General features: G+C 47.2%; 1 protein-coding gene across 1 annotated transcript; it reads right to left on the bottom strand.

Moving 5' to 3' along the window:
- Positions 1-794: 794 nt before the first annotated feature.
- Positions 795-21,865, bottom strand: GOT2 (glutamic-oxaloacetic transaminase 2). Its single transcript, XM_084757460.1, has 10 exons — positions 21,661-21,865; positions 11,402-11,558; positions 10,183-10,311; positions 8,802-8,861; positions 7,630-7,791; positions 7,344-7,448; positions 6,442-6,592; positions 5,291-5,456; positions 3,237-3,387; positions 795-1,893 (listed from the first exon to the last, which is right to left on the bottom strand). The coding sequence occupies exons 1-10, from the start codon at positions 21,747-21,749 to the stop codon at positions 1,771-1,773; spliced, it is 1,293 nt and encodes a 430-aa protein (XP_084613586.1). The 5' UTR covers positions 21,750-21,865; the 3' UTR covers positions 795-1,770.
- Between the last annotated feature and the right edge of the window lie 1,707 nt (positions 21,866-23,572).

The raw sequence follows: 23,572 nt of genomic DNA, 5'->3' as shown, positions 1-23,572 counted from the left end.
ATCAGGCTTGGTGGCAAGCACTTTACCTACTGAACCATCTTGTCAGGCCCCAGTGTATGTTCTTGATATCTTTGTTCAAAAACTAGGTGGTGGTGGCTCATACCTTTAAAACCCAGTGCTTGGGAGGCAGAGGCAATACGATCTCTGGGTTCAAGGCCAGCCTAGTATACAGTGAGTTCTAGGCCAGCCAGGGCTACACAGAGAAACTGCCCCTGCCTAATACCCAAACAACTCCCTCCTCCAGAACACTAGATACCTATAGCTGTGTGAGTTTATTTCTGAGTCCTCTATTTCTTCCATTAGCCCCATTTTTGTTACATAGTTTGAGATCAGGTATTGCTTTTTGAGACAGGGTTTCTCTGTGTATCCTTGGCTGTCCTGGACTCGCTTTGTAGATGAGGCTGGCCTTGAACTCACAGTGATCCACCTGCCTCTGCCTCCTGAGTGCTGGGATTAAAGGCGGTCACCACCATGCCAGGCTCAAGCTACCTTCTATTTAACTATGAGCTCAATTCCTTTAGACAGCTGGCGTCACCTCTAACCCTCTTCTATCCCGTCCACAGGATCCTTTGGGAGACTCCTGTCTCCCGAGGTCTGAGGAGTTACACTCACATGGTCAACACCTTTGGATCAGACCAGGTGAGAGGCAGGACAAAGAAGATGCATCTCTAGTCAGGAAATGCTGGAAAGCTGATGCATCATTTGGTACAGCCAGCTGGCCACGACTCCAGACTTTTGGAATAGAGATCCACTCCTACCCCCTCCTCCCATTAAGTAGAAAAGTAGACAGTGGCTGAGTCTATAGTAATTTTATTGTAACAGAGAAACCAGGCGGCAGTAAGTCTACAAATTAGAGCAGATGGTGGTTATCTTTCCAGAGGGCGGAGTCTGTGCCGGGCTGACAGCACACGACCCCCAGAATATCTCCTTCTGATCCCACCCTGCACTGTCTGAGTGATGTGCAGTCAGGATGAATGAAGAGGGCCAGCTGGGCAGAGGCCCCATCCCAGTAGGAGCCAATCCATCACTGAAGAGGACACGGAAATAAAGTGCAGCTTCCCCCCTCCACAGTTCTTTGCTGAGGAAGGAGGGTACGGCATAAGCAGGAAACCTGTGTTCTCCATTCTTAAATAACTCCTGACCTGATGAGGCTGACGGTCATGAAGTAGTAGAAGGGGAAGAGCTCTAGGCTACAGAACAGCAATGACAGGGAGAGGCGGGCCGACAAGACACGCCATCTTTTATTGTCCTTGTTCAAGTGGCAACAGACTTGTTGGTTTTTGTAAAGCATAATTTCTGTTATGTGATCTGCTGACACAGTTGCTCCATACTGGGATGACAAACACAATGACAAAACTAGTTCCCCCCACCCCCCTCTCACAGCCTCTAATATGAGTGGTCTAGCTGGGTCCACAGAGGAGCCCCTGACACCATCTGACACTTCTGGTAAAGCCTCTGACCTATTCCAATGCCATCGCTGGCAGGTTTTTGGTGCTGTGATTTTCTTGGTTGTGTAAACTCTTTCAGAAAAAGCTGGAGACGAAAAGATGAGGGACAGTTTGGTTTAGAGCCGATGAAGCCCCTGATCCCAGCCGCGGAGGCCTCTGCCCTACCTCTTTTCGGAGGAACACGTCCAACGCCAAGTGGTTATGCGTTGTGGTTGAAAACATGATCTACTTGCCACCACCCACCCTCCCTCACCCCGCACCTGGCTCTTACAAAAGCAAAGGCTGAAGGAAAGGTGGTCTCTGTTCTTTTGCATCCTGGTAATTACTTGGTGACCTGGTGAATGGCATGGGCAAGGTAGCCCACATTGCCTGAGGTGACCCCTGCCACAGAGATTCGGCCATCCTTTGTCATGTACACTGAGAACTCCTTGGTCAGCCGCTCCACCTGCAGAGACAAAAGAGTTTGACAACTACTTCCAGAGAGGATGTTTTTCCAGCCTTGACAGGGCACCCAGCAGTCAATCAACTTGTTAAAAAAAAAAAAAAAAAAAAAACCCAAACCACAAAATCTTTATTTTCTCACTTAAAGTTAGAATTTGGTGTGTTTGGTTAGAGTGAAAGAAGAATAAAAAGCTTTTTTTTTTTTTAGAGCAAATATATTTTACAAGTACACTGGAGAATCATGCAATGCTGCCTGCATTGGATGTAATCCTGGCCCACAAGTCTGCACACTCCTTTGCAACTAAAAAGCTATTTTAGAATAGGATGGGGGCCTGGGAGATGGCGCAGCAGGTGAAGGTGCTTGCTACTGATCCTGAAGACCTGGGCTCATGCTCAGAACTTTCATGGTAGAAGGAGAAAACCGACTCCAGAATTTTGTCCTCCAGCCTATATACATGCCATGGTACGTGTGTGTGCATGTGTGCAGATGTCCTCCAGCCTATATACATGCCATGGTACGTGTGTGTGCATGTGTGCAGATGGGGGTGCGGGAGCACGAGCCAGGCACTGGGTGCATTTGTGAGGCAAAGGCAGGTGGATCTCCGTGAGTTGGAGGCCGGGCTGGTCTACATCATAGACCCTGTCTCAAAAACCAAATCAAAATGTTAAAGTAGGATTATGCTAAGGCATAAACAGGTAGGGGTAAAAAAAATCTCAAACTAAGCAGACTCAGAATTTAGTTATGTAATAGCCATTTTCCCTCTCCTCTTTGATGCACCAGCCGTCTTCATAAACACAAGCAAACAAGCTAAGGCATGTGCAAAGCCCTGGGTTTGATCCCCAGCAGCACAGAAAACAAAGCCCCACAAAAGTCCCCCTTGACCCCAAGACACTACCATTATCACCACACTGGAAACCAACCAAATATGCCCCCCCTCCCAAGGTATATACTTTAGAAGACTGCAATATTACAGGGGACACAGAAAAACAATAAAAGAAAACAAGGCCGAGGAGGTGGCACACACCCCTTATTTCTGGGCACCCATAGGAAACTCTTGTCTTTAAAAAAAAAAAAAAAGTGGAAAACAAGCCAGGTTCCGTGATAACGAACATAGTCCCAGGTCGTGGCTGAGGTGTGGATGCTGGAGCCTCAGGGACCAGCCTAGGCAGCATTAATGAAACCTCACCTCCTAACGATGCTCAGGAATACCATGCCACCTTTACCTAGAAGGGCTCTAAATTAAGGAGCCTTGAATTCATAGGCGACCTTGGGCAAATTCTGGCTTTCAAAGGACAGCACTGGTCTGCTGTCTGCTGGTTGGCCCTGACAGGTCAAGGCCCACTCACCTGCTCAGGCTTTAGGCCAGTGAAACAAAACATGCCAATCTGGTCGGTGATGTGCTGCCAGTTGTGGGAGGAGCCCTCTTTCTTCAGGTTTGAGACCAGCTGGGTCCTCATGCTAATGATGCGGTCGGCCATGCCTTTCACTTCTTGCAACCTGTTAGGAAAGCAGAGGGGTGTGTTGCTGTAGCCAAGCACAAGCACGTAAGTCAGAGGCCGGCACATTCCGCTTCACATTCTTTTTTTAAATATTTATTTTATGTGTATATGAATGCTCATGTACACCTGCAGGCCAGAAGAGGGTATCAGATCACATCATAGATGGCTGTGAGCCACCGTGTGGTTGCCTAGAATTGAACTCAGGACTTCTGGAAGAGCAGCCAGTGCTCTTAACTGCTGAGCCATCTCTCCAGACCCTCCGTGTCACATTCTTTTCCTGAATGTCTTAATGCTCGGTCCTTAGCCTGGTCACACAGCCAGTGGGTGGTGGAGATTTTTTCTTCTTCTTCTTTTTCTTCTTCTTCTTCTAAGCAGGGTTTCTCTGTGTAGGCTTGAGTGTCTGCTCTTCCAGAGGTCCTGAGCTCAATTCTCAGCAATCACATGGTGGCTCACAACCATCTATAAAGAGATCTGGTGCCTTCTTCTAGACTGCAGGTGTACATGCAGACCGAGCACTCACATAAAAAGAGGCCACATCGGGCAGGTGGCTGTGTTGGAGACTAGCCTGGGCTACCATGTGAAACTTTATTGCAAAGGAAGGATAATAAAGCCGGGTGTGGAGGTGCACGCCTTTAATCCCAGCACTCAGGAGGCAGAGGCAGGCGGATCGCTGTGAGTTCGAGGCCAGCCTGGTTTACAAAGTTAGTCCAGGACAACCAAGGCTACACAGAGAGACCCTGTCTCGAAAAACCAAAACCAAAACCAAAAAAAAAAAAAAGGATAACAAATAAATAAGCAAGAAGTTGGCAGCGTTAATCCTGGCCAGGGCAGGGTTACTCCTGGCCTTTGACATCAAAACGTTAACTTTTGGCAACAGGAGTTGCCCAGCTTCCTTCACTCTGAAGACCTGGGTCCTACAGGGACTAAGCATGTGGCCTGTGTACCCTACATGTAGTGCTCACTTAGCAAAACCCTGCCACCTTCCTCTTGTCAGAGAATCACGTTCTCACTGCTCACACAATTGACTAAGTGCTTCCTGTCAGGTGTCTTCACTAACTCCCTCAACACTATGTTCTTCATGTTTTGTTTTCTTTTTGAGTCAGGTTCACATGTAGTCCAGGAGAACCTCAAATTCACTTTGTAGCCAAGGGTGAGTCTCCCGTGGGACTGGAGTTACGAATGGGTTTTGAACCACTACATGGGTACTGGGAATCGAGCTTAGGCCCTCTGAGAAGCAGTAAGTTCCTAACTGCTGAGCCATCTCTCTTGTCCAAAATAAATACATCTTTTAAAAATTATTAAGAAAGATTAATTGAAGAATAGGTATTGAAATTGAATATAGATAAAAAATTAGTATGCAGAAACACTGAATCCATGGTACCCAGTAAGAAAAGTACAGGGGCTGGGGGTACAGTACAGTGGCAGAGTGCTGCCTACATACACCCCGGGCCTGACCTCCAGCATCACAAAACCAAAATATCTTTTGGAGGAAGTTTCCTGTGCCAGGTACTTCAACTGAACTAGATATCAAGAGAAGGCGGGTTTTGGGTTTTTGTTTTTTGGGTTTTTTTTTTCCAGACAGGGTTTCTCTGTGTAGCCCTGGCTGTCCTGGACTCAGTTTGTAGACCAGGCTGGCTTTGAACTCACAGCGATCCACCTGCCTCTGCCTCCCGAGTGCTGGGATTAAAGGCGTGCGCCACCGTGCCTGGCTCTGGCAAGGCAGGTTTTACTGAATGCAGAGATGACAGAACAAAGAGCCTGCCGTTTCTGAATCATGTAATTTATAGGGAGACACAAACTTATCTGTGCCAACAAAATGCACAGCCCTTTTCTTCCCTCTGCCTTTTCTGCATGTGGAACTGTAAGGCACTGGGCGGCAAGGCACAGCAAGCATCCATTACCATTGCTTTCGCAAGTCTGGAGAGGTCAGGATGGTCGCAGCGATTCGGGCCCCGTTGAGAGGCGGGTTGGAGTACATGGGTCGGATCAGGATCTTCAGCTGGGACTCCACCTTTTTGGCTTCATCGGCATCTTTGCAAACCACAGTGAAGGCTCCCACACGCTCACCTGAAAAGGCAGTGAATACTGTCTTCCCATGTGCTAAAACAAGTAGCTGAGAAGCAGATGACATGGTATCTGTTTCTGTCAGAAAACCCACAACAGTAATTTATGCCTTGAGACATAGTATCTTCATTCTGTTGCCTAGGTCGGCTTGGAGACAGGTGAGTCTTCTGTCTCTGCCTCCAGAGTGACAGGATTACAGGCATGAGCTACCACACCTCACCTAATAGTTCCTTATTAGAAATAAATAGTTCTTATTAGTCAGAATGGTACATTTTTGAATTGAGGCACAACAGAAAATATTCAGGATCTCTTAAAAAAATTTTTTTTTTCAAGACAGGGTTTCTCAGTGTATCCCTGGCTGTTCTGGAACTCGCTGTGTAGACCAGGCTGGCTACAAACTCACAGAAAACCTCCTGCCTCTGCTTCCTGAGTGCTGGGATTAAAGGTGTGTACCACCACTATTTTTTTTCCAGAGTTGGTGTAGTGTACCACTGTGCGAACGTGAAGGTCAGAGAACAATTTGTGGGAGTCAGTCTCTCCTTCAACCGTGTGGGCTGAACTCCAGTCATCAGACTTGGTGGTAAGCGCCTTTGCTTACTGAGCCATATTGCTGGCCCAGGATGTCTTTTTAGTGTATTAATCTTCTTGGCTCCTGTATCAATTACTTTGCATACAATTGGTCTTTTTTTTTTTTTTTTTTAAATTACAGGAATTTAAGGACACTGAAGATAGGGCTAAGAAATATACAGTACGATTCCCCCACCTTAGGAATATTACATATAACCAACATACAAATACACAGACATAGACACACGTGCACACACAGACAGACACACCCCCACACAAAGACAGACAGACAGACACACCCACCCAGGGATTATGCTCTCCCTCTAACTTCTCTGCTTCGTGGCATTCTTCCAGGCTCTCATCTGAGCTCAGAACACGCCTTCCCTGAGCTCCGACCACGCCTTCCCTGGCCCCAGCTTACCATACAGGCCCATGTTCTTGGCGTACGACTGGCAGAGACAGACATTAATGCCCTGCTCGATGAAGTGGCGCACAGCCCAGGCGTCCTTATCGCCGTCACCACTGGCGAAGCCTTGGTAGGCCATGTCAAAGAATGCGAAGAGATTCTTTTTCTGGGAAGGAACAAGAAGGCCAGAGTCTGAGACAGGCCACCTGCAGATGCCCCACTATTACACGCGTGCTGTCACAGACCTTGCTTACTTCACCCAAACAGTCAATAGTTGGGAAGACGTCTAAATTCCAGAGTCAATTTATCAACACGCTTTAAAGTCGTTTTTAAAAAATGCTTTGATGGCTATGGCTCTTGAGCAAACACTGAGAAAAGAGACCTTTAATCTCTGTGCAGGACGCATAGCTAAGGCACAGGACTAGCAACAGCCTGTCTGATGAAGCACTGCCCTAACGCAGGGCTCACAGATGTTGCTATGAAACGCTCCCTGCAGGCTGCTTCTGGGCCTCACTCTGAAGCTGAGATTTGACAGAAGCAGTAGGGATGGGGGCAGAGGATGCAGGAGTACTTCTTTCTGGGAATTCTGATTAGTGTCTTTGGTCACAGCCAGCTCCTCTCAAGGAAAAGGCAATGCTGAGCAAAGCAGCGAGGAAAGGAGGGGACATGAGGCTGTGTCTAAAGGGATGAGCAACGGGGGAGCCACCAGCAGGCCTTTGGGTAACAAGGCTGTTGTGCTAAAGACAAGTTTTTGACTTGTTATCAGTATCCACTACATCTACACTGAAGGATGAACATTGTTTTCAGACTGTTCACATACCATCAGTTATGGACCCCTTCCTGGCAGCTTACCCATGTGTGGGCTTGGGGCAGGCTCGTGGCTAAGCCAACAGTTACAGACACTTCACCTTGCTCACCTTCACCACAGACGCTATTTCCTTCCACTGCTCGGGACGCGGGTCCACGCCCGTGGGGTTGTGAGCGCAGGCGTGCAGGAGGAGAACACTCTGCTCTGGGATTTTCTAAGGAGAAACAATGGAGATTTTGCTGTGCGACTTTAAAGGGAAAAGCAGACGTGTTACAGGTCACTGCTAGCTGGGAAGTAACAAAGAGAATGCGCTTGACCTGGGAATTAGCTGGCTTCCTCTAAGTCATGATTAAACCGCTGGACATCAAATGTCTGGCCTGGAAAGCCACACTTACTGATATGTCTTCTATGGCTCCCGAGAAGTCAAATCCGCAAGTCTTGGGGTCATAGTATCGGTAACCTTGTAGCTGCATGCCGGCATCCCTGAAGATGGGCGTGTGATTTCCCCATGATGGTTTGGGCAGAAAGACATCTCGGCTGAACTTAAAAAATCTTTGCTAAAAGATGGGATTAAAGGAATGAAACATGAAGAAAGAAGATAAAATGCTAGTGTTTTCCTGAAAGGTTTTTCCTACTCTCAGTAATAAGATAGCCTGGGTTGGGAGGCGGGCTATGACACTTATTCTGGGTATGAGGTAAAACGCCTGCACAGGCTTCACTACAGGACCTCCTTCTACAGGGACAGTGCCGGCAGGCCTTTCGTCAACTTAACATGCAAAGGAGAGTCACCTGAAAAGAGGGAATCTTAATTGAGAAAATGCCTCCATGAGAGCCAACTGTTGGGCATTTTTAAAATTAGTGATTGACAGGGGGAGGGCCCAGCACACTGTGTGTGGTGCCACCTCTGGGCTGGTGGTCCTGGGTTCTGTAAGAAAGCAGGCTGAGTAAGCCATGTAAAACAAGCCACTAAACAGCACTCCTGCATGGCCTCTGCATCAGCTCCTGCCTCCAGGTTCCTGCCCTGCTTGAGTTCCTGTCCTGACTTCCTTCAGTGATGAACAGTGATATGGAAACATAAGCTGAATAAATAAACCCTTTCCTCCCCAACTTGCTTTTTGGTCATGGTGTTTTCCATGAAGCAACAGAAACCTAACTCAGATAGGGACTGAGTAAGTTAAAACACGGGCTGTGCTGAGCGTAATGGCCCACTCCTTTAATCCTAGCACTTGGGAGAGAGAGGCAGGTGGATCTCTCTCTGGTCTATGTTGTGAGTTCCAAAAAAAGCCCAGATGTCCTAAAAACAAAAGACAAAAAACCAAACTCCCTCCCCATCCCCAACAAACTAAAAGCCAAAACCCAACAACCCTCCCTCCCCCGCATATGCTCAGCACACCGACTCATTGTTACTTCTTCCTTATAATTTCTCCACACTGCTATCTGTCTTTCACCAGACAACAGGACACCTGCCGGCTCTGTGGAAAGAGGAAGACTGGTGCCAGGTGAGTGGCCACACACCAGTCCTGTCAACCTTCAACTGAAAGTTCTTCCTTGAAGGAGCTCCACTCACCAGAAAACTGGCTCCGATCCTTAAGGCTCCAGTCCCGGAAATGGTCTGTACAGTAACAAACTGCAGGGGACACACAGAGTCAGTCTCTACCCTTTGACCTTCAGAACTCAATTCTTTTAGCTATTTAATTATTTATTTTATAGGGATATTTATTTACACTCTATTAGTATCTTGTCTGTCATGTTTGTATGTGCACCATGCTCATGGCTGGTACCCCAGGAAGTCAGGAGGAGGCATCGGATCCCTTGGAACTTGAGATCTGGAGTTACACAGGGCTGTGAGCAGTTATGTGGGTGCTGGGACTCAAACCCAGGCTCTCTAGAAGAGCAACAAGGGCTCTAAGCCATCTCTCCAGCCCCGTTTAGTTATTTGTACTGTGTGTGTGTACACTGTGAATGGGATGAGGGTATGCACACGCCATGGCATGTGTGTGGATGACAGGAGACAACTCCTTGTGGCTGTTTTTTTTCCTTCAGCCTTCATGAGGGTTCTGTGAAGTTGTCAGGCCTATGAAGCAAGCATTTGATCTGGATGGCTTTGAACCATCATGTTATATGGAAAATTTTAGGGTGCAAAAATTCCTTCTCAATAGGCAAAAGGAGTGATTTTTGTACACACAAAAAATATAAAGACACTAAAATAGTCACTATGGTCAAACCTTATTTTAGAAATAATGTAAAACCCAACAACTTCCTGATACCAAGGTTCTTTAAACAGCTAGTCCACAAGTATATTAGGATAATGTTAGTTTATTTTGCTTTTTTTTTTTTTTTTTGTGGTGCTGGGAATTGAACCCAGGGCTTTTAAACACGCCAAGTTAGCATTCCACCACTGATCTATCCAGCCCCTATGTTTTTACAGTTTAGGCATATGCAGCAAATATGCAAGCACACCTACCCCATCCCCTTCTTACAAAAGAAAAGTAAGCCACAGTGTGCAAGCCTTTATTTTAGGATCTTGGTCTCCTTTCTGTCTATGCCTTGTGACAGGGCAGCAGAGGACAGCCACACCAGCCCCGCCCCATGATCTACTCATAGCTAGTTCCCTGTTGCTTCTCCTGTCCAAGCCGGAAGCTTAACACATGATTGCGGGGATAATTATAGGCCTAAAACGAGGCACAGAGGGGCATCTCTAACACATAGTCAATCTAAAAAGAAGAAGCCCGTCAACTCTAACAACAAACTGGAGCGAAGCTATCAGACAAATTCTGTTAAAATTTCAAGTTAATGGATATAAACTTCCTACCTAAAAAGTAGTTATTAGTAAGTGTGGTCACTTCAGCCATCACACACACACATAAACTGAGCTAACATTTCATGTTTTAAAATTTTGCTACATATGTAAACAGCGGCCGTACGAAGCTCAAGCCTGCCTGGCTTACCCGGCCACTTTTCAACACTTCGTTGTTCTCGCCCAGGGCCAGTTCTGCAGAAGCCTTACAAAATTCAGCCAGTCCCCCAATGGGCAGATATTCTTTGTCGAGATTTTTTGCAGCAATCTGGGCCTCTGCCTAGATAACAAAAAGCAAATTTTAGTTTCTTTTCCCTCCTTCGTCCTACTGTGATGACAATAAATGTTTTATGAAGTAAAATTATTATGTATACAGTGTTTGCCTGCATGCACACCTTCACTCCAGAGGGTGCCAGATCTCATTATAGATGGTTGTGAGCCACCATGTGGTTGCTGGGAACTGAGCTCAGGACCTTTGGAAGAGCAGCCAGTGCTCTTAACCTCTGAGCCATCTCTCCAGACCCTGGCTAAAGGTTTTTACATGGAAAGGGAAAGAGTCTTTCTTGGTTACCACTTAACACAATAGGGCTCTCTTGCAATGCCTAAGAGTAAAACTTACGAGCAACATATTAGGTATGTATGAGATGACAAAATCAAGTTAAATGCATAAAAGGAGTGCATTTCAGGATATATGCCAGTCTAAGAACTTTCACTGTGTGACTGTGGGCAAGACAGTCACCATTCCCAAGTCATAGGGTTGTGGTGAGCTGTTGATGAGAAAATGAACAGTAGTGATTGGTTGTGGTGTAGCTGTCAAAAATAGTTTATCAGTCACTGGATACATTTTTAGGATTTTTCTTGTAATGTTGGGTATCAAACATAGGACTTTTTGCATGCCAGAAAACATTCTACCACATCTAGTATCTTCAGCCTTGAATAACTTTAAAACTAATAGAAATACTACTAATACAAATGCAACAAAAATAGAGACTGAATGAAGTTATCCTGTAGTTCAGCAGGAAGGGTGGGCAGCACACACCTCTGTACCTGGACTGATTTTACTACAGCAACCAAGAAGAGAGAAACGCAACATAACAGTAGCCTCATCCACAGCTGGCTACTCCTCTCATTAAGAGACAATGTTAAAATTCTAGTCCTCTTGTGCCCCTCAGGATTAGGCACCATGCCTGATTTACATGGTCTTGTGAGAAGACCATGTGACCATGTGACTCTGATCCACTTTCACAGCCATGGAAGGTAACGGTGAAGGAAACCCAGGTGATTCACAAAGCCAGTGCCAGAACCAGAACCTAGGACCTCTGAGGCCTGGTCCACATCCCACATCAGCAGGAGACAGGTGCCAAGCTCACCTTCCGGACACTGGGGAGCACGTAAGGCTTTCCGTTATCATCTCGGTAGGCACCAACTCCCAGGTTCATCTTTTTGCTGTTGGTGTCTCTCTTGAAGGCTTCGGTAACTCCCAGGATGGGGTCTGGGGGTCCCATCTCTACATGGGTCCACCAGGAGCTGAAACGAGAAATATCTACCTCAGCCACACAAGCCAGATATGTCTCTGATCTGCCAAAGATCCTGCCTCATGTGTATCACAGAGACAGGTGCCAGCCATCATCCAATAGCATAAAAGCCTTCAGACAACCAGACATCAGTATCTTCAACACAGCTATGACAAGGGGCAGAAAGAGACACCCAGGTTATTTCAGGTAGGATAGGGTATAAACACAGGTTTAAAATTTTTTGTTTTTCAACTGATTACTGAATAATGAAAATGTGGTACATGGTGAAATTTTATTCAGGTGTAAAGAAAAATGAAATCATGAAACTTGCAGGTAAATGAGCAGAATCAGAAATTATGAGTGGGTAACTCAGACCCAGAGAAATAGATGTTGCATGTCCTTTCACCTGTGATCTCCAGCTCAGAATCTCTAGATGTTAAGTATATATCCTGGAGTCACCACAGAAACCAGGAAGACAAAAGGGACCTTATGGGCAAAGGAGAGAAGGTACTGTAGAGAGGCGGAGAGGGCACTGTGCGATGACGGGGGAAGTGGGCAAAACAAGGGCAGGGATTTAGCTGGAAAGGGAGAGGGAGGCCAACAGGGGGTAGAGGGGAGGTTAACAACACTAAGAATGGTTGAAGAAGCCATAGGAAAACGTTTGTCATTACACACACACACACACACACACACACACACACACACACACGGCATAAGCTATGTCACTTGGGTGACAGTGTTTCCCCAAGAGCATTAACTAGCTAACAAAAGTCCCAGTGCCAGGTATGGGAAACCTTCCTTCGGGTTGTTGGTCAGGGGAGTCTAGGAGACTCCCAAATAATATGGCTATTGCTGTTGTCCTTGGATGTGTCCCAGAAATGGAAGGTAAGGCCCTATTGCTGAAAATAGCACACGTCAGACATAAAGCTTGGAGAAATTGATCTGGAAGCCGCCTCCTGTGGACTACCTCTCAGAGGATCCTAAAATGCTATGCAAGCAGCCAAGGGAGAAAAGCAGTCAGTAGACCTACCCAGACATAAAACCTGCAAACCACAACAATTGACCAGCCTGACAGGACAGCTCCTAGGATGCAACACGGGCACTGCATCCTGGGCAATCAACAGTTGTCCAGTTGGACTGAAGGTAGAGAATTCATGCCTTGTAGCCAGCGTTTGTTCCTTTGTAGGTTCTTCTTCCTTCCACCCCCCTAACCGAGATAAGAGAGGAAAAAGGATAGAGAGAAAAGGAAAAAGATCCCCAAATAAAGTCAGTGTCAGAAAGGGGGTCAGACTACTTCCTGCTGACTAGGGGCATCAAGTTTATTGGGGCAAGTTTGATCTTCACCATCAGGAGACCTAATTTCTTCTTTGTGCATGACTACTTAACAAACCACGACCAACAGTAACCAGCAACCCACCTCTCTGATAACCAACCCCACAGAGTTCCAAATGTCACACAACAGCAGAAACTATCTGCAGCTGGCAAAAATCACACCCTAGGCACAGCATGAGGTAAATCATAGTCAGCTGTTGTGGACCATCTGAAGTAGCCCCATATCCCCACACCTGGGATTAAAATGCAAACATTCTTTTTTTTTGGTTTTTCGAGACAGGGTTTCTCTGTGTTAGCCTTGGCTGTCCTGGATTCGCTTTGTAGACCAGTCTGGCCTCAAACTCACAACAATCCACCTGCCCCTGCCTCTCGAGTGCTGGGATTGCAGGCATGTGTCATTACACCTGGCTCTGTGTGTGTGTGTGCGGTTTATTTTTTATTTTTTGGTTTTCTGAGACAGGGTTTCTCTGTGTAGCCTGGGCTGTCCTGGACTACCTTTGTAGATCAGGCTGTCCTTGAACTCACAGTGATCCACTTGCCTCTGCCTCCCAGTGCACCACCACTGCCAGACTGAGACAGGATTTCTTTTCTTTTCTTTCTTTCTTTCTTTTTTTTTTTTTTGAGACAGGATTTCTTACTAGAGCTGGAGCTTGCCATTTTGGCTAGACTGGTTGGTTGGCCAGTGAACCCCAGGTTCCACCTGTTTCTGCACCCGCCCCAAGTTTACAGACAGGTTCCACTGTGTCCAGCTTTTACATGGGTGCTAGTGACCTGAACTCAGATCCTCCTGCCTGGGTGGCAAGGACTTCATCCACTGAACTAGTCCCACTAAAGTCACCCGGGCCAGGTAATTACACTGTTAGACAGTGTCTCTCCTCTTCCCTTGACTCTTGGTAAATCCTAAGACGCAACAGAATGTTCAATAGCCATTTCTCAGCTTTCTTTTATATCCTCTTTTGATTTTGTTTTTAGTTTACATGTGGCGAATAAGCCAGTGGCAGCAACCAATGGCTGTAAGTTTGGTTTTACATGGTAAGCATTCTAAAGGATAGCAGAAGTCTACTGTCCATTACAAAAGAGTTGGCAAATCTCTCTCTCTCTCTCTCTCTCTCTCTCTCTCTCTCTCTCTCTCTCTCTCTCTCTTCTCTCTCACACACACAGACACACACACACACAGACACACACCACAAACTAAGAAGCCACAACACTATATCTAGCTTACGTGGTTGCTAGGAATGAAACTCAGGGCTTTTGCATGGCAGGCAAGCACTCTACCAGTTGAACTACATGCCCAGCTCCTTGGTTTGTTTTAAATCTTGTTCAGGTACTTTTGTCTATTGGAGCTTATACTAGGATTTCTGCAGCTTAAATAACAAAAACCAAAGCCCCCGCCCTCACCATACGTCAATACTGTGGAAAGACTCAGTGCCTAACTGAAACATTCCCCACCTCTGGACAGGGCTGATGGACTGGATTACAAAATCCTCGCATAAAAGGCTTTTGTTAAAGTCCTCAGCACTTACAGCAATCAGTTCGTAAGTTTCCTGGCAAATGTGAATCCTCATTTCTACTACTTTGAATGTGCTATCTTAAAATTTGTTTTTTTTCAGCTTGTTTCGTCTTGAACCAGCCTAAGTATAGAAAAAAACAAAAACAAAACAAAACAAAGCCACAGATTGTGGGCTGGAGAGATGTTTCAGTGGGTAAGAGCACTGGCTGTTTGTCCAGAGGTCCTGAGTTTAATTCCCAGCAACTACATGGTGGCTCACAACCACCTGTAATGAAATCTGATGCCCTTTTCTGTCCCGTGGTCATACATGCAAATACAGTGCTTATATAAACAAACAAATAAATGAATATCACAGATGAAAGGCACAGCCCCCTTTTTCAGGTTTTTCTCACGGTCAGGTTAGGGTAATGTGTTTCTTTTGGGAATGGCAATTACATTCCATATTATGTCATTGAAGACAATTTGTAATGACCTTTACATGCTCAATGTGTTAATTAATGGATTGGTTACTTGGTAGCTACGCAGATAATTTCTGTGACTGGGCAGACATTGCTTTCTTTCTTTCTTCTTTTTTTTTTTTTTTGGTTTTCTGAGACAGGGTTTCTCTGTGTAGCCTTGGCTGTCCTGGACTCCCTTTGTAGACCAGGCTGGTTTCGAACTCACAGTGATCCGCCTGCCTCTGTCTCCCGAGTGCTGGGATTAAAGGCGTGCGCCACCATGCCCGGCTCAGACATTGCTTTCTAAGTACATTTTAAAGTCTTTTGACATGCTCTAGGGAGAGCAGAGCTGAAGTCACTGGTATGCAGGTGCTCTCTGCCACCACTCTAACATGCTGAAGAGCATGCAAGATAAACTGTCAAGAGCTTAGTTTGCTTAAGATGCCTGCCTGCCCGCCTCCCTCCCTCCCTCCCTCCCTCCTCAGTTGTCACTGGAAACAGACATGAACAGCTAGGTAACAAGTGGCGGAGACTATACTACACCAGGAGAAATGCAACTGTTTTTCTTCCTCAAGAGGAAAAAAAGGGCCAGGCAGTGGTGGCGCACGCCTTTAATCCCAGCACTCAGGAGGCACAGGCAGGCGGATCACTGTGAGTTCGAGGCCAGACTGGTCTACAAAGCAAGTCTTGGACAGCCAAGGCTACAAAGAGAAACACTGTCTTGAAAAACCAAACCAAACCAAACAACCCCCCCCCCAAAAAAAAAGAAAAAACAAAAGAAAAACCAAAACAACCCTCTCCCCCCAAAAAAATCTTTGAGGAATACAAAGAACTTTTGTTATTTTTCTCCCTTACCTGAGATTTAATTATACAAATAGCAAAGAGGATGCCAGCCTCACAGATGGCAGTCCCTGAATCATTCGGTCCTAGTCCTCTCCTCACAAGGAGGCCTCTGTTGTGGAATCTGCAGGAGGTCTGGGCACCTTTGAGAGCCTCAGCTTTCCTTATAGTAAATGCCACCTCCTGGCAGAACAGGTGTATGAATGCGTCCAACTGAAGGCTTTCACTTCATCCTAGCCTATTCCTCTGAGGAAAGGATCATTTTACAGTTGTTTTTTTTTTTTTTTAAAGAAGAAATAAGCCAGAAGTTTTTTTTTTACAGTTTCATACATATATAAACAAAATTGTTGTTGTGTCTGTATGAGGAAGGGAGGAAGAGGGGACAGGGAGATGGAGATGGAGGGGGGAGAGAGAGGGGGGGAGGGAGAGAGAGAGAGAGAGGAAGGGAAAGAGACAGAGAGAAAGAGAAAGAGAGAGAGAGAGAGAGAGAGAGAGAGAGAGAGAGAGAGAGAGAGAGAGTTTCTTACTATGTCTGACTGGCCTGTAACTCACTCTGTAGACCAGGCTGTCCTCAATGAGTGCTGGGATTAATGGTGTGGGCCAGCATGCCTGGATATATACCCAAAGTCTTTAAGGCAGTGGTTCTCAACCTTCCTAGTGCTGAGACCCTTTAATATAGTTCCTCTTGTTGTGGTGAGCCCCAACCATAATATTATTTCATTGCTACTTCATAACTGTAATTTTGTTATTTTTATGGGTTCTGTCCCTGGCTGGCTACGGCCCTGGGTGAGACAAGGCAGGGCAGTGCTAGAGAGCTGGCCCTGGAGAACTGGCAGGCTGACCAACTCAGCTACCACCCAGGCCCAGATCCAGGGCTTTGAGGTGGCCCACCCCAACATCTACCCCACCTATGAACTGCTGGGGTGCATGAAAGAGCTGGTCCTGCAGATGCAAAGCTGCAGGATCTCCATGACACAGGGCAGCAGGATATCCGAGAGGAGTCCTGGTAAAGATCAGTATTGATTAGTGTAGCTGAAGCCAGAGGCCTCAAACCAGACCAGTGAGCCATTGCAACGAACGTGTGCAAGTAAAGATGTGTGGGCAAAAGGGTATCCTGTGTGACACACTAGCTTTCATGACAAGATTTTCCTTTCTAAATATTATTATTTTTTCTTTTGGTGAAGAGGTTGCAAGAGTGGAGGGTGAATATGAAGAAATGGGGAGATCAGTGGGACTGGGGAGCATGATGTGAAATTCCCAAAGAATCAAAAAAAAAAGAAACAACACACCCAGCTGCTTGACGATGTCCTGAGCTGATGATTATAAAGTTGCCGTGCGCTAGGGTGCTAGGAGTTGGGACTGCGAAGAGTGCAACACTAACCCTCCATATTAGATTAGCCGTGGGGTGAGCAGCAGGGAGAAGCCAACACTGCAGCCCGGCTGTGGTTCAGTGATGACTCTGGGCCAGGGAACTGGTTGGCGACACCCAGAAAAAGACATCCAAAGTCCTTGAAGGAAGTACAGGGTTAAGGGGGCTTCCGGGAGGAGGGACCAGTGAGCTGAGTGGTAAGGATGAGAGCGGTAGGAGGACGCTAAAGGTGGAGGGTGTGGAAGCTGCCTGCTGCTGCAATAGAAGCCGGAAGTGACTTCCGTCATGTGTTCAGGTTCTTTCCCTATTCATCCATCTAGACTCTGCCAAATGCTCCAGTGGGTGACAGTGAATTATTCACTAGGATTTCCCTACCTAGCACTGTCTCGTGGAACCTGCTGCCAGTCAGTCAGTACTCACCAGCCAGCCTCATGCTCCATGAGGCTCGGCGTGACTGGGTGGGGCTCCCAACAGAACCTGGGCCCCCACAGCTGTGCTTGGTGGGCTGTCCATTATGTTATTTAAGAGCACGTTTTTCTGGCTTGGGGTTTCCCAGGGTTTTACTTCTTTCAATGATCTCTTTTAACAGCCTGTTGAGAGCAAACTGCAGGGATCCAAGCAGCTTATCCACTATGAACTGTCTTGAGTAGAGGCAAGACAAGTGACGCCAAATGTGGCGTAACAGTATCCCTCTCAGAGGGTCCATATTAAGAATGAAAAACGCACTCAGAAGAGCCAGGCACAGAGTAGCTGATGTTAACTGGCATCAGTTTCTAAGTCACTACTACACTTTCGTCTGTCACTGGTCTGTCACTGGTCTGCAAGACCAATATACAGTGAATTCAAACAGCATATGGCCATAGGAATTTATGGTCAAATGCATGTCTTCCTAGCTTTGAAATTATTGTTATTTTACATTCTCAGGTGACATTATCATCTTTTCCCATTCTTAGCTCTAGGCCAGGAATAAAGAATTCTTCCCTAGTCAGGCAGTGGTGGTGCACACCTTTACTCCCAGCACCTCGAGGCAGAGGCAGGGGGCAGAGGCAGGCACAGGCAGATCTCTGTGACTTTGAGGTCAGTCTGGTCTACAAAGGAGTTCTAGGACAGCCAGTTCTCTGTTACACAGAGAAATCCTGTCTCAAAAACCAAAACCAACCAACTACAAATTTCTTTCCTTTCCTCTTTTTAACTGTTGCTGTCAGATGTGAGGAAGAAACACACAGTTGGAAACTGAAATAGGTTTTGGTTGTTTCTCATGACCAGTTCAGACAGAAGCCACGCAGCCACCTGCCTGTCGACATCACTGTCATTAAGTGCTGAGTGAAATGAATACTTTGAATGTCAAGGACATTCACACGCCCAGAAAGCAACTTTCATTTTTTAAAAAGGCCCTTAAACAATGACAGAGCTCTGCCTCTCACAAGGACAGGCGGTTGTCTTTCTTGCTTAATAGTGTGAACAACACACTCACAAACAGTATGCAGCTGATACATTCTCTAGAAGCCTCACCCGTGAATATTCTTTTTTAAAATTTAATATTTTATTAATTTATTCATATTATATCTAAATTGTTAGCCCATCCCTTGTATCTTCCCATTCCTCCCTCCCTCCCGCTTCCCCCCTACTCCTCTTCCCCTATGTCTGTGACTAAGGGGGACCTCCTCCCCCTGTATATGCTCATGGGGTATCCGAGTCTCTTCTTGGTGACCTGTTATCCTTCGTCTGAGTGTCACCAGGCCTCCCCATCAAGGGGCCGTGGTCAAAAATGGAGCACCAGAGTTTGTATGAAAGTCAGACCTCACCCACTCAACGGTGGAGAATGTCCTGTCCATCGGCTAGATCTGGGTAGGGGTTCGAAGTTTACTGCCTATATTTTCCTTGGCTGGTGCCATAGTTTGAGCAGGACCCCAGGACCCCCGTGAATATTCTTGCATACCTCTTTAAACAAATGCCCCAAATGATTTCACAACCCTGAATTTTAAGCAGCAATGCCTTGGTTGGCTGTGAGTGACCAAGTTCCAGGTTCTCCGTGTTCCTTATTATCCCACGCCTTAACTGTGGAGATTACAGACATGGGAGAGCTCTGATATTTGTAAAGAAATGGCAGTAGATGAAAACAAGAGTGCTCTGGGGGGTAAACTGATAACCTATGGCCTACAGTGTGATTCCTACAATGCCCTTTGGACAGAGGCACAGGGCCACAAACATTGAGCAACAGTGACCACCCAACCAAAAGATGCTAGGTACAAAGTATTCAGATAAGCAGTTCTAGCCCAAATGGTTTGTATTTCCCAGAGGCTTAAGCAGCTTTTGAAACTCTTAATTATTTACAGTCTCACATGCTAGTGCAGGTTGGCCTGGAACTCAGGGCAATTCCCCTGTCTCAGCCCCCTAACATTTTAAATTTTTGCAGCACTATGGATCCCTTTAGGTATAGATTTTGATCTAAAAAGGCAAAAACAAAAAAAACATTGAAATGCTTCATTTGTTTAAAAATGAAGGCTTGCTAGGAGTGGTGGTGCATGCTTTTAATCCCAGCACTTGGGAGGTAGAGGCAGGAGGATCACTGTGAGTTGGAGGCCAGCCTGGTCTACAAAGTGAGTCCAGGACAGCCAAGGCTACACAGAGAAACTCTGTCTCGAAAAACAAAAAACAAAACAAAACAAAACAAAAGGCAGCTGGAAATAAAGATATAAAAGTGAAAGGCATTCCATGCGCTGGACATATCTCAGTGGCAGAGTGCTTGCCTGGTATACAGAGGCCCTGGGTCCTATCCCCAGTGGGGGAAGGTAAAGGTAGGATGGCTGCAGCCCGTTCTGGACCAGTCTGGCATATACAGTCTAGCCAGGGCTACATAGTAACTCCAAACAAACAAAAAACCATGCCTGCCACTGATGTGTTTAGATACAACTCAGAACAAAGTTGCCAAGCCCTCTGCTCTTCCTAGTACCTTAAATTCTAACTGGGAAAAGGCAGAAAAGGGACAGAAATCAGGCTCTCAGACTGAAAGAGTCACTAAGCATCCATAAGCACTAACACCCAAAGGGAACCTCAACCAAGCAGTTTAAGCTCAGGTCTTACAGCTATGTACATAAAAACAAGGGGTATTTTAAGAGTAAAATAATGGGAAAAGTTTTTCTCCTGCCCATAGAAGTGCTTTCCCCCTAACCCACCCCCCTGCCCTGCCCCCAGAGACAGGGTTTCTCTGTGTAGCCTTGGCTGTCCTGGACTCACTTTGTAGATCAGGCTGACCTCGAACTCACAGTGATCCTCCTGCCTCTGCCTCCCGAGTGCTGGGATTAAAGGCATGCGCCACCATACCCGGCAAAGTGTTCTTTTTTTTGTTCCCAAATATGCAGGATAAATAACTTTTCCCTAAATCTGCCCATCAGGTGGCTAAGCTTAAAAGAGCACAGGTTGGCAATGAGCCAAAAATGGGCTCAGGGACGGACAGGCTGTTCTATTGGCTTGAAGACCTACCCGAACACGTTCAAAGGAAAGGCTAAGGCAAGCATAAAAGGTTAAGTAGTGTTCCTAGTTAGTCACTGTGTGCTCCGGGGAGGTTTTTGCTGTACTCCTGGAGACTCTCAAATCTGCTTTCTTGGGTAAATCGTCTCTTCTGGCTCAAGGAAGAATTAGGAGTTAACTAGCTCCGTTTAGGCCCCAAACTTTCTCTCAGTACATCTCAGTGTAAGACGACACATTTGTCTTTTTTTTTTTCTTTCTTAAACAAAGTTAGTCCATTCTGCCTTGCTCACAGCTGTATCATCAGCAACTGGTCCAGTGCTTGGCTCGGAGAAACTGGGTTTCGAAATATTTACGGAACAAAAGCGGCCGACTGAGATGAAAGATTGATGGCTTCCGGCCAGCTGAATCTCCCAAGGGTTTAAAACAAAGGTAGTGCATTACACTTCAACCCTTTCGCAGCGAAAGACCAGAATGGTCTGCCAGGGGAGGGTATTACCAGGTACTAGAGTGGTGACACCGAGGGAAGGATGCACCGCGCCAAGGTCACGGATGCAGAGGAACTAGGGGTTTTGGACGCCCCGAGAACTTCCCTCCATGTAGTAACATTGCCCACTATATGTACTCCGCGGCCAGTTTCCGTATCGCATAGCCCGACATAACCTTCCGGACCCCGACAGGTGGGCCTACCATCCCGCAGGGCAGCTGGTCAAGGGCACGCGCGCCCCCCCTGCACCACAGCCAATCAGCCAGGCAGCTCCGGTGCTGTACCCAATCGTCGAGAGGCTGGCCCGGCGCCGCCGCCCACGTGCTCACCCCTCGCCCCGCACCCCACCGCGCCCAGTCCGCATCTTGGACCCCCCAACACGCGCTAGAATTGGGGTCTGGGTGCAATCGTGAGCCACAATTCCCGTCCTCCTGGACTGCGCTGGCTCGCTATCCAGGGATGCAGGGGAGGGATGAGGGGTCGTGGGGTCACCACGAGGCGTGGACACAAGGCTCTCAAACCACGGGACAGGCACCCCTTGGGGACAAATTGGGGTGAGGGTGCGCGCCTATGTTCGCGCGCGGGGCAGGGTGTAGGTTTCGCAGCGTCCACAGCTCAGCTGGGCAGGGCCAGGCCCGTCGTCCCGCTCCATCTCCGTAGCCCTAGGCTCACCTGGCTCTGGCAGAGGCTGCAGCCGCAAGGCCTGGGTGAAAGGCAGCAGCCACCCCGGAGAGGACGCGGCCGGAGTGCAGCAGGGCCATGGTGGGCGGTAGGACGGCAGTGGACGGTGGCAGAGCCGAGAGCAAGGAGCGCGTCCGCAGGAACCGAGGCGCGGGCTCTTAAAAGGTGAGGACAGTGTCTTCCCTGAGTATATGGCTAGAGCGTCTCGGCGGCGGGAGCGAGTCACGTTGCAGCGGCCCCTTGCGGTCTGGGGTAGAACGACGACGCCTCCACGGAGGTCATGAAAACTCGCAAGGACGTCTCTAATCATCGCCTACGAAACCTGCGAAGCTTGCAGGGTGCGAGGATGCGCAGAACGCAGTGCTAGCGCGCTGCATCCAGTTAATCATTTGGTAAGCCAGAGGCAGCTGCTGTTGTGCCAGTTTGAAAGCTGGGAAGTCGTAGGCTGACGCCGAGGAAGAATCCCAACCGCCTAATCCCCAATGGTCCACAACCTTCAAGACACAATGTGCCTTTCCTTTCAACCTTTTGCCCACCAGCGGGACTTTCCTTAAATGCAGGTCTGTCAAGGTCGGGAATGCTTCCATGTTCCTGTTACAGAGAGGACAGCAGGTGTATTTTGTGGGGCACTTGGAAGGATTAACCGAGATTAGCAGATTATGCCTAAAAACAGGGCCTCGTTTAGTAAATACAAAACAACTCACGGCCAATGAGAAACTTTTGCACATCAAATCTTCATAATTATATTTGGAAAAAAACTGAATACTTTTTTAAAGGGTGGAGGAATGGGTTTGAGACAAGCCATTCTGAACACAGGCTGTTTCCCAAGCACGCTTTAGAAATCTGTATTCAATTGAACCACCTGACAAACTAATTTATCTTGTCACTCCAAACTGCCTGTGTGATTGTTACTGAACTTGGGGGCCACAGCATATGCTCCGAACCAGGCTCAGCCACCCATCCTCAATAAACAAATTAAATTGAAATTAATAGTGGAAGGCATAAAAAGAAGATTTATTTAATGTGGCCACATTGGCAAGCTGGACAAAGAAATCCAGGGAGCCTCCCCCCCTCCCACTTCCCCAACTTTGTCTTCGGGGTTCTGAAGAGAGATTATAACCTAATAGTGGGTCAAGGATTCTCAGTCGCGGTGTGGTCCTGCCGGCCGTTGTACCATCACTGTCTAGGTCCCGCCCATCACTGACCCAGCCTGTAAGGTTGTGAACAACTTGCTAGAAGAGCGTGGAATCTTTCTGGGAGACAAGCTGCTCCTCTAGCTGGAGCCCTTTCCTTCGTTCACTATGAGATTCCTGGAGAAATTCCCATTTCTTTGGGTTCCATTGTGTTACAACAGGCAAATCCAGAGACACAGTGTCTCTTTAGGACGTGTTCATTTCTGCCAGGTCTGTTACATGGTGGAGCCCAGAGTCCCTACGTGGAGTCACATGGTAGGTAGGCCCATCTGGTCTGGCCCTAACTTACTGTCTCAGTCATATGGGGCCTCAGTGACCTTGGCCTATGGGCAATGGCTTGAGATTCCTGCACTGTTGCAGTCTTTTCTTTCTGGCATATCATGACCGTTCTGTGACTGTCTTGGCATAGAGAGTGTGCTGGGTAGTTATTGCCAACTTGACCCACACTTAGACATATCTGGGAAGAGAGGATCTTAATTGAGAAATTGCCTCTGCGAGACTGTCCTGTGGGGCAAGTCTGTGTGTGTGGGGGATATTTTCCTGATTGATGTCTGATATGGGAGGGGCCTAGCTCAGTGTGAGAAGTGCCACCCCTGGCTAGGTGGTCCTGGGGTGTATGAGAAAAATAAATTGAGCAGGGCAGGAGGAGCAGGCCAGGAGTCAGCACTCTGATGAGGTCTCTGTTTTAGGTTCTGCCTGCAGGTTCCTGC

This window comes from Acomys minous (genome assembly GCF_964271855.1).
Source record: "Acomys minous genome assembly, chromosome: 14".
In the NCBI taxonomy this organism is placed as follows: domain Eukaryota; kingdom Metazoa; phylum Chordata; class Mammalia; order Rodentia; family Muridae; genus Acomys; species Acomys minous.
Note: the sequence above shows the minus strand (reverse complement) of the source record. Positions and strands in the feature narration are given on the sequence as shown.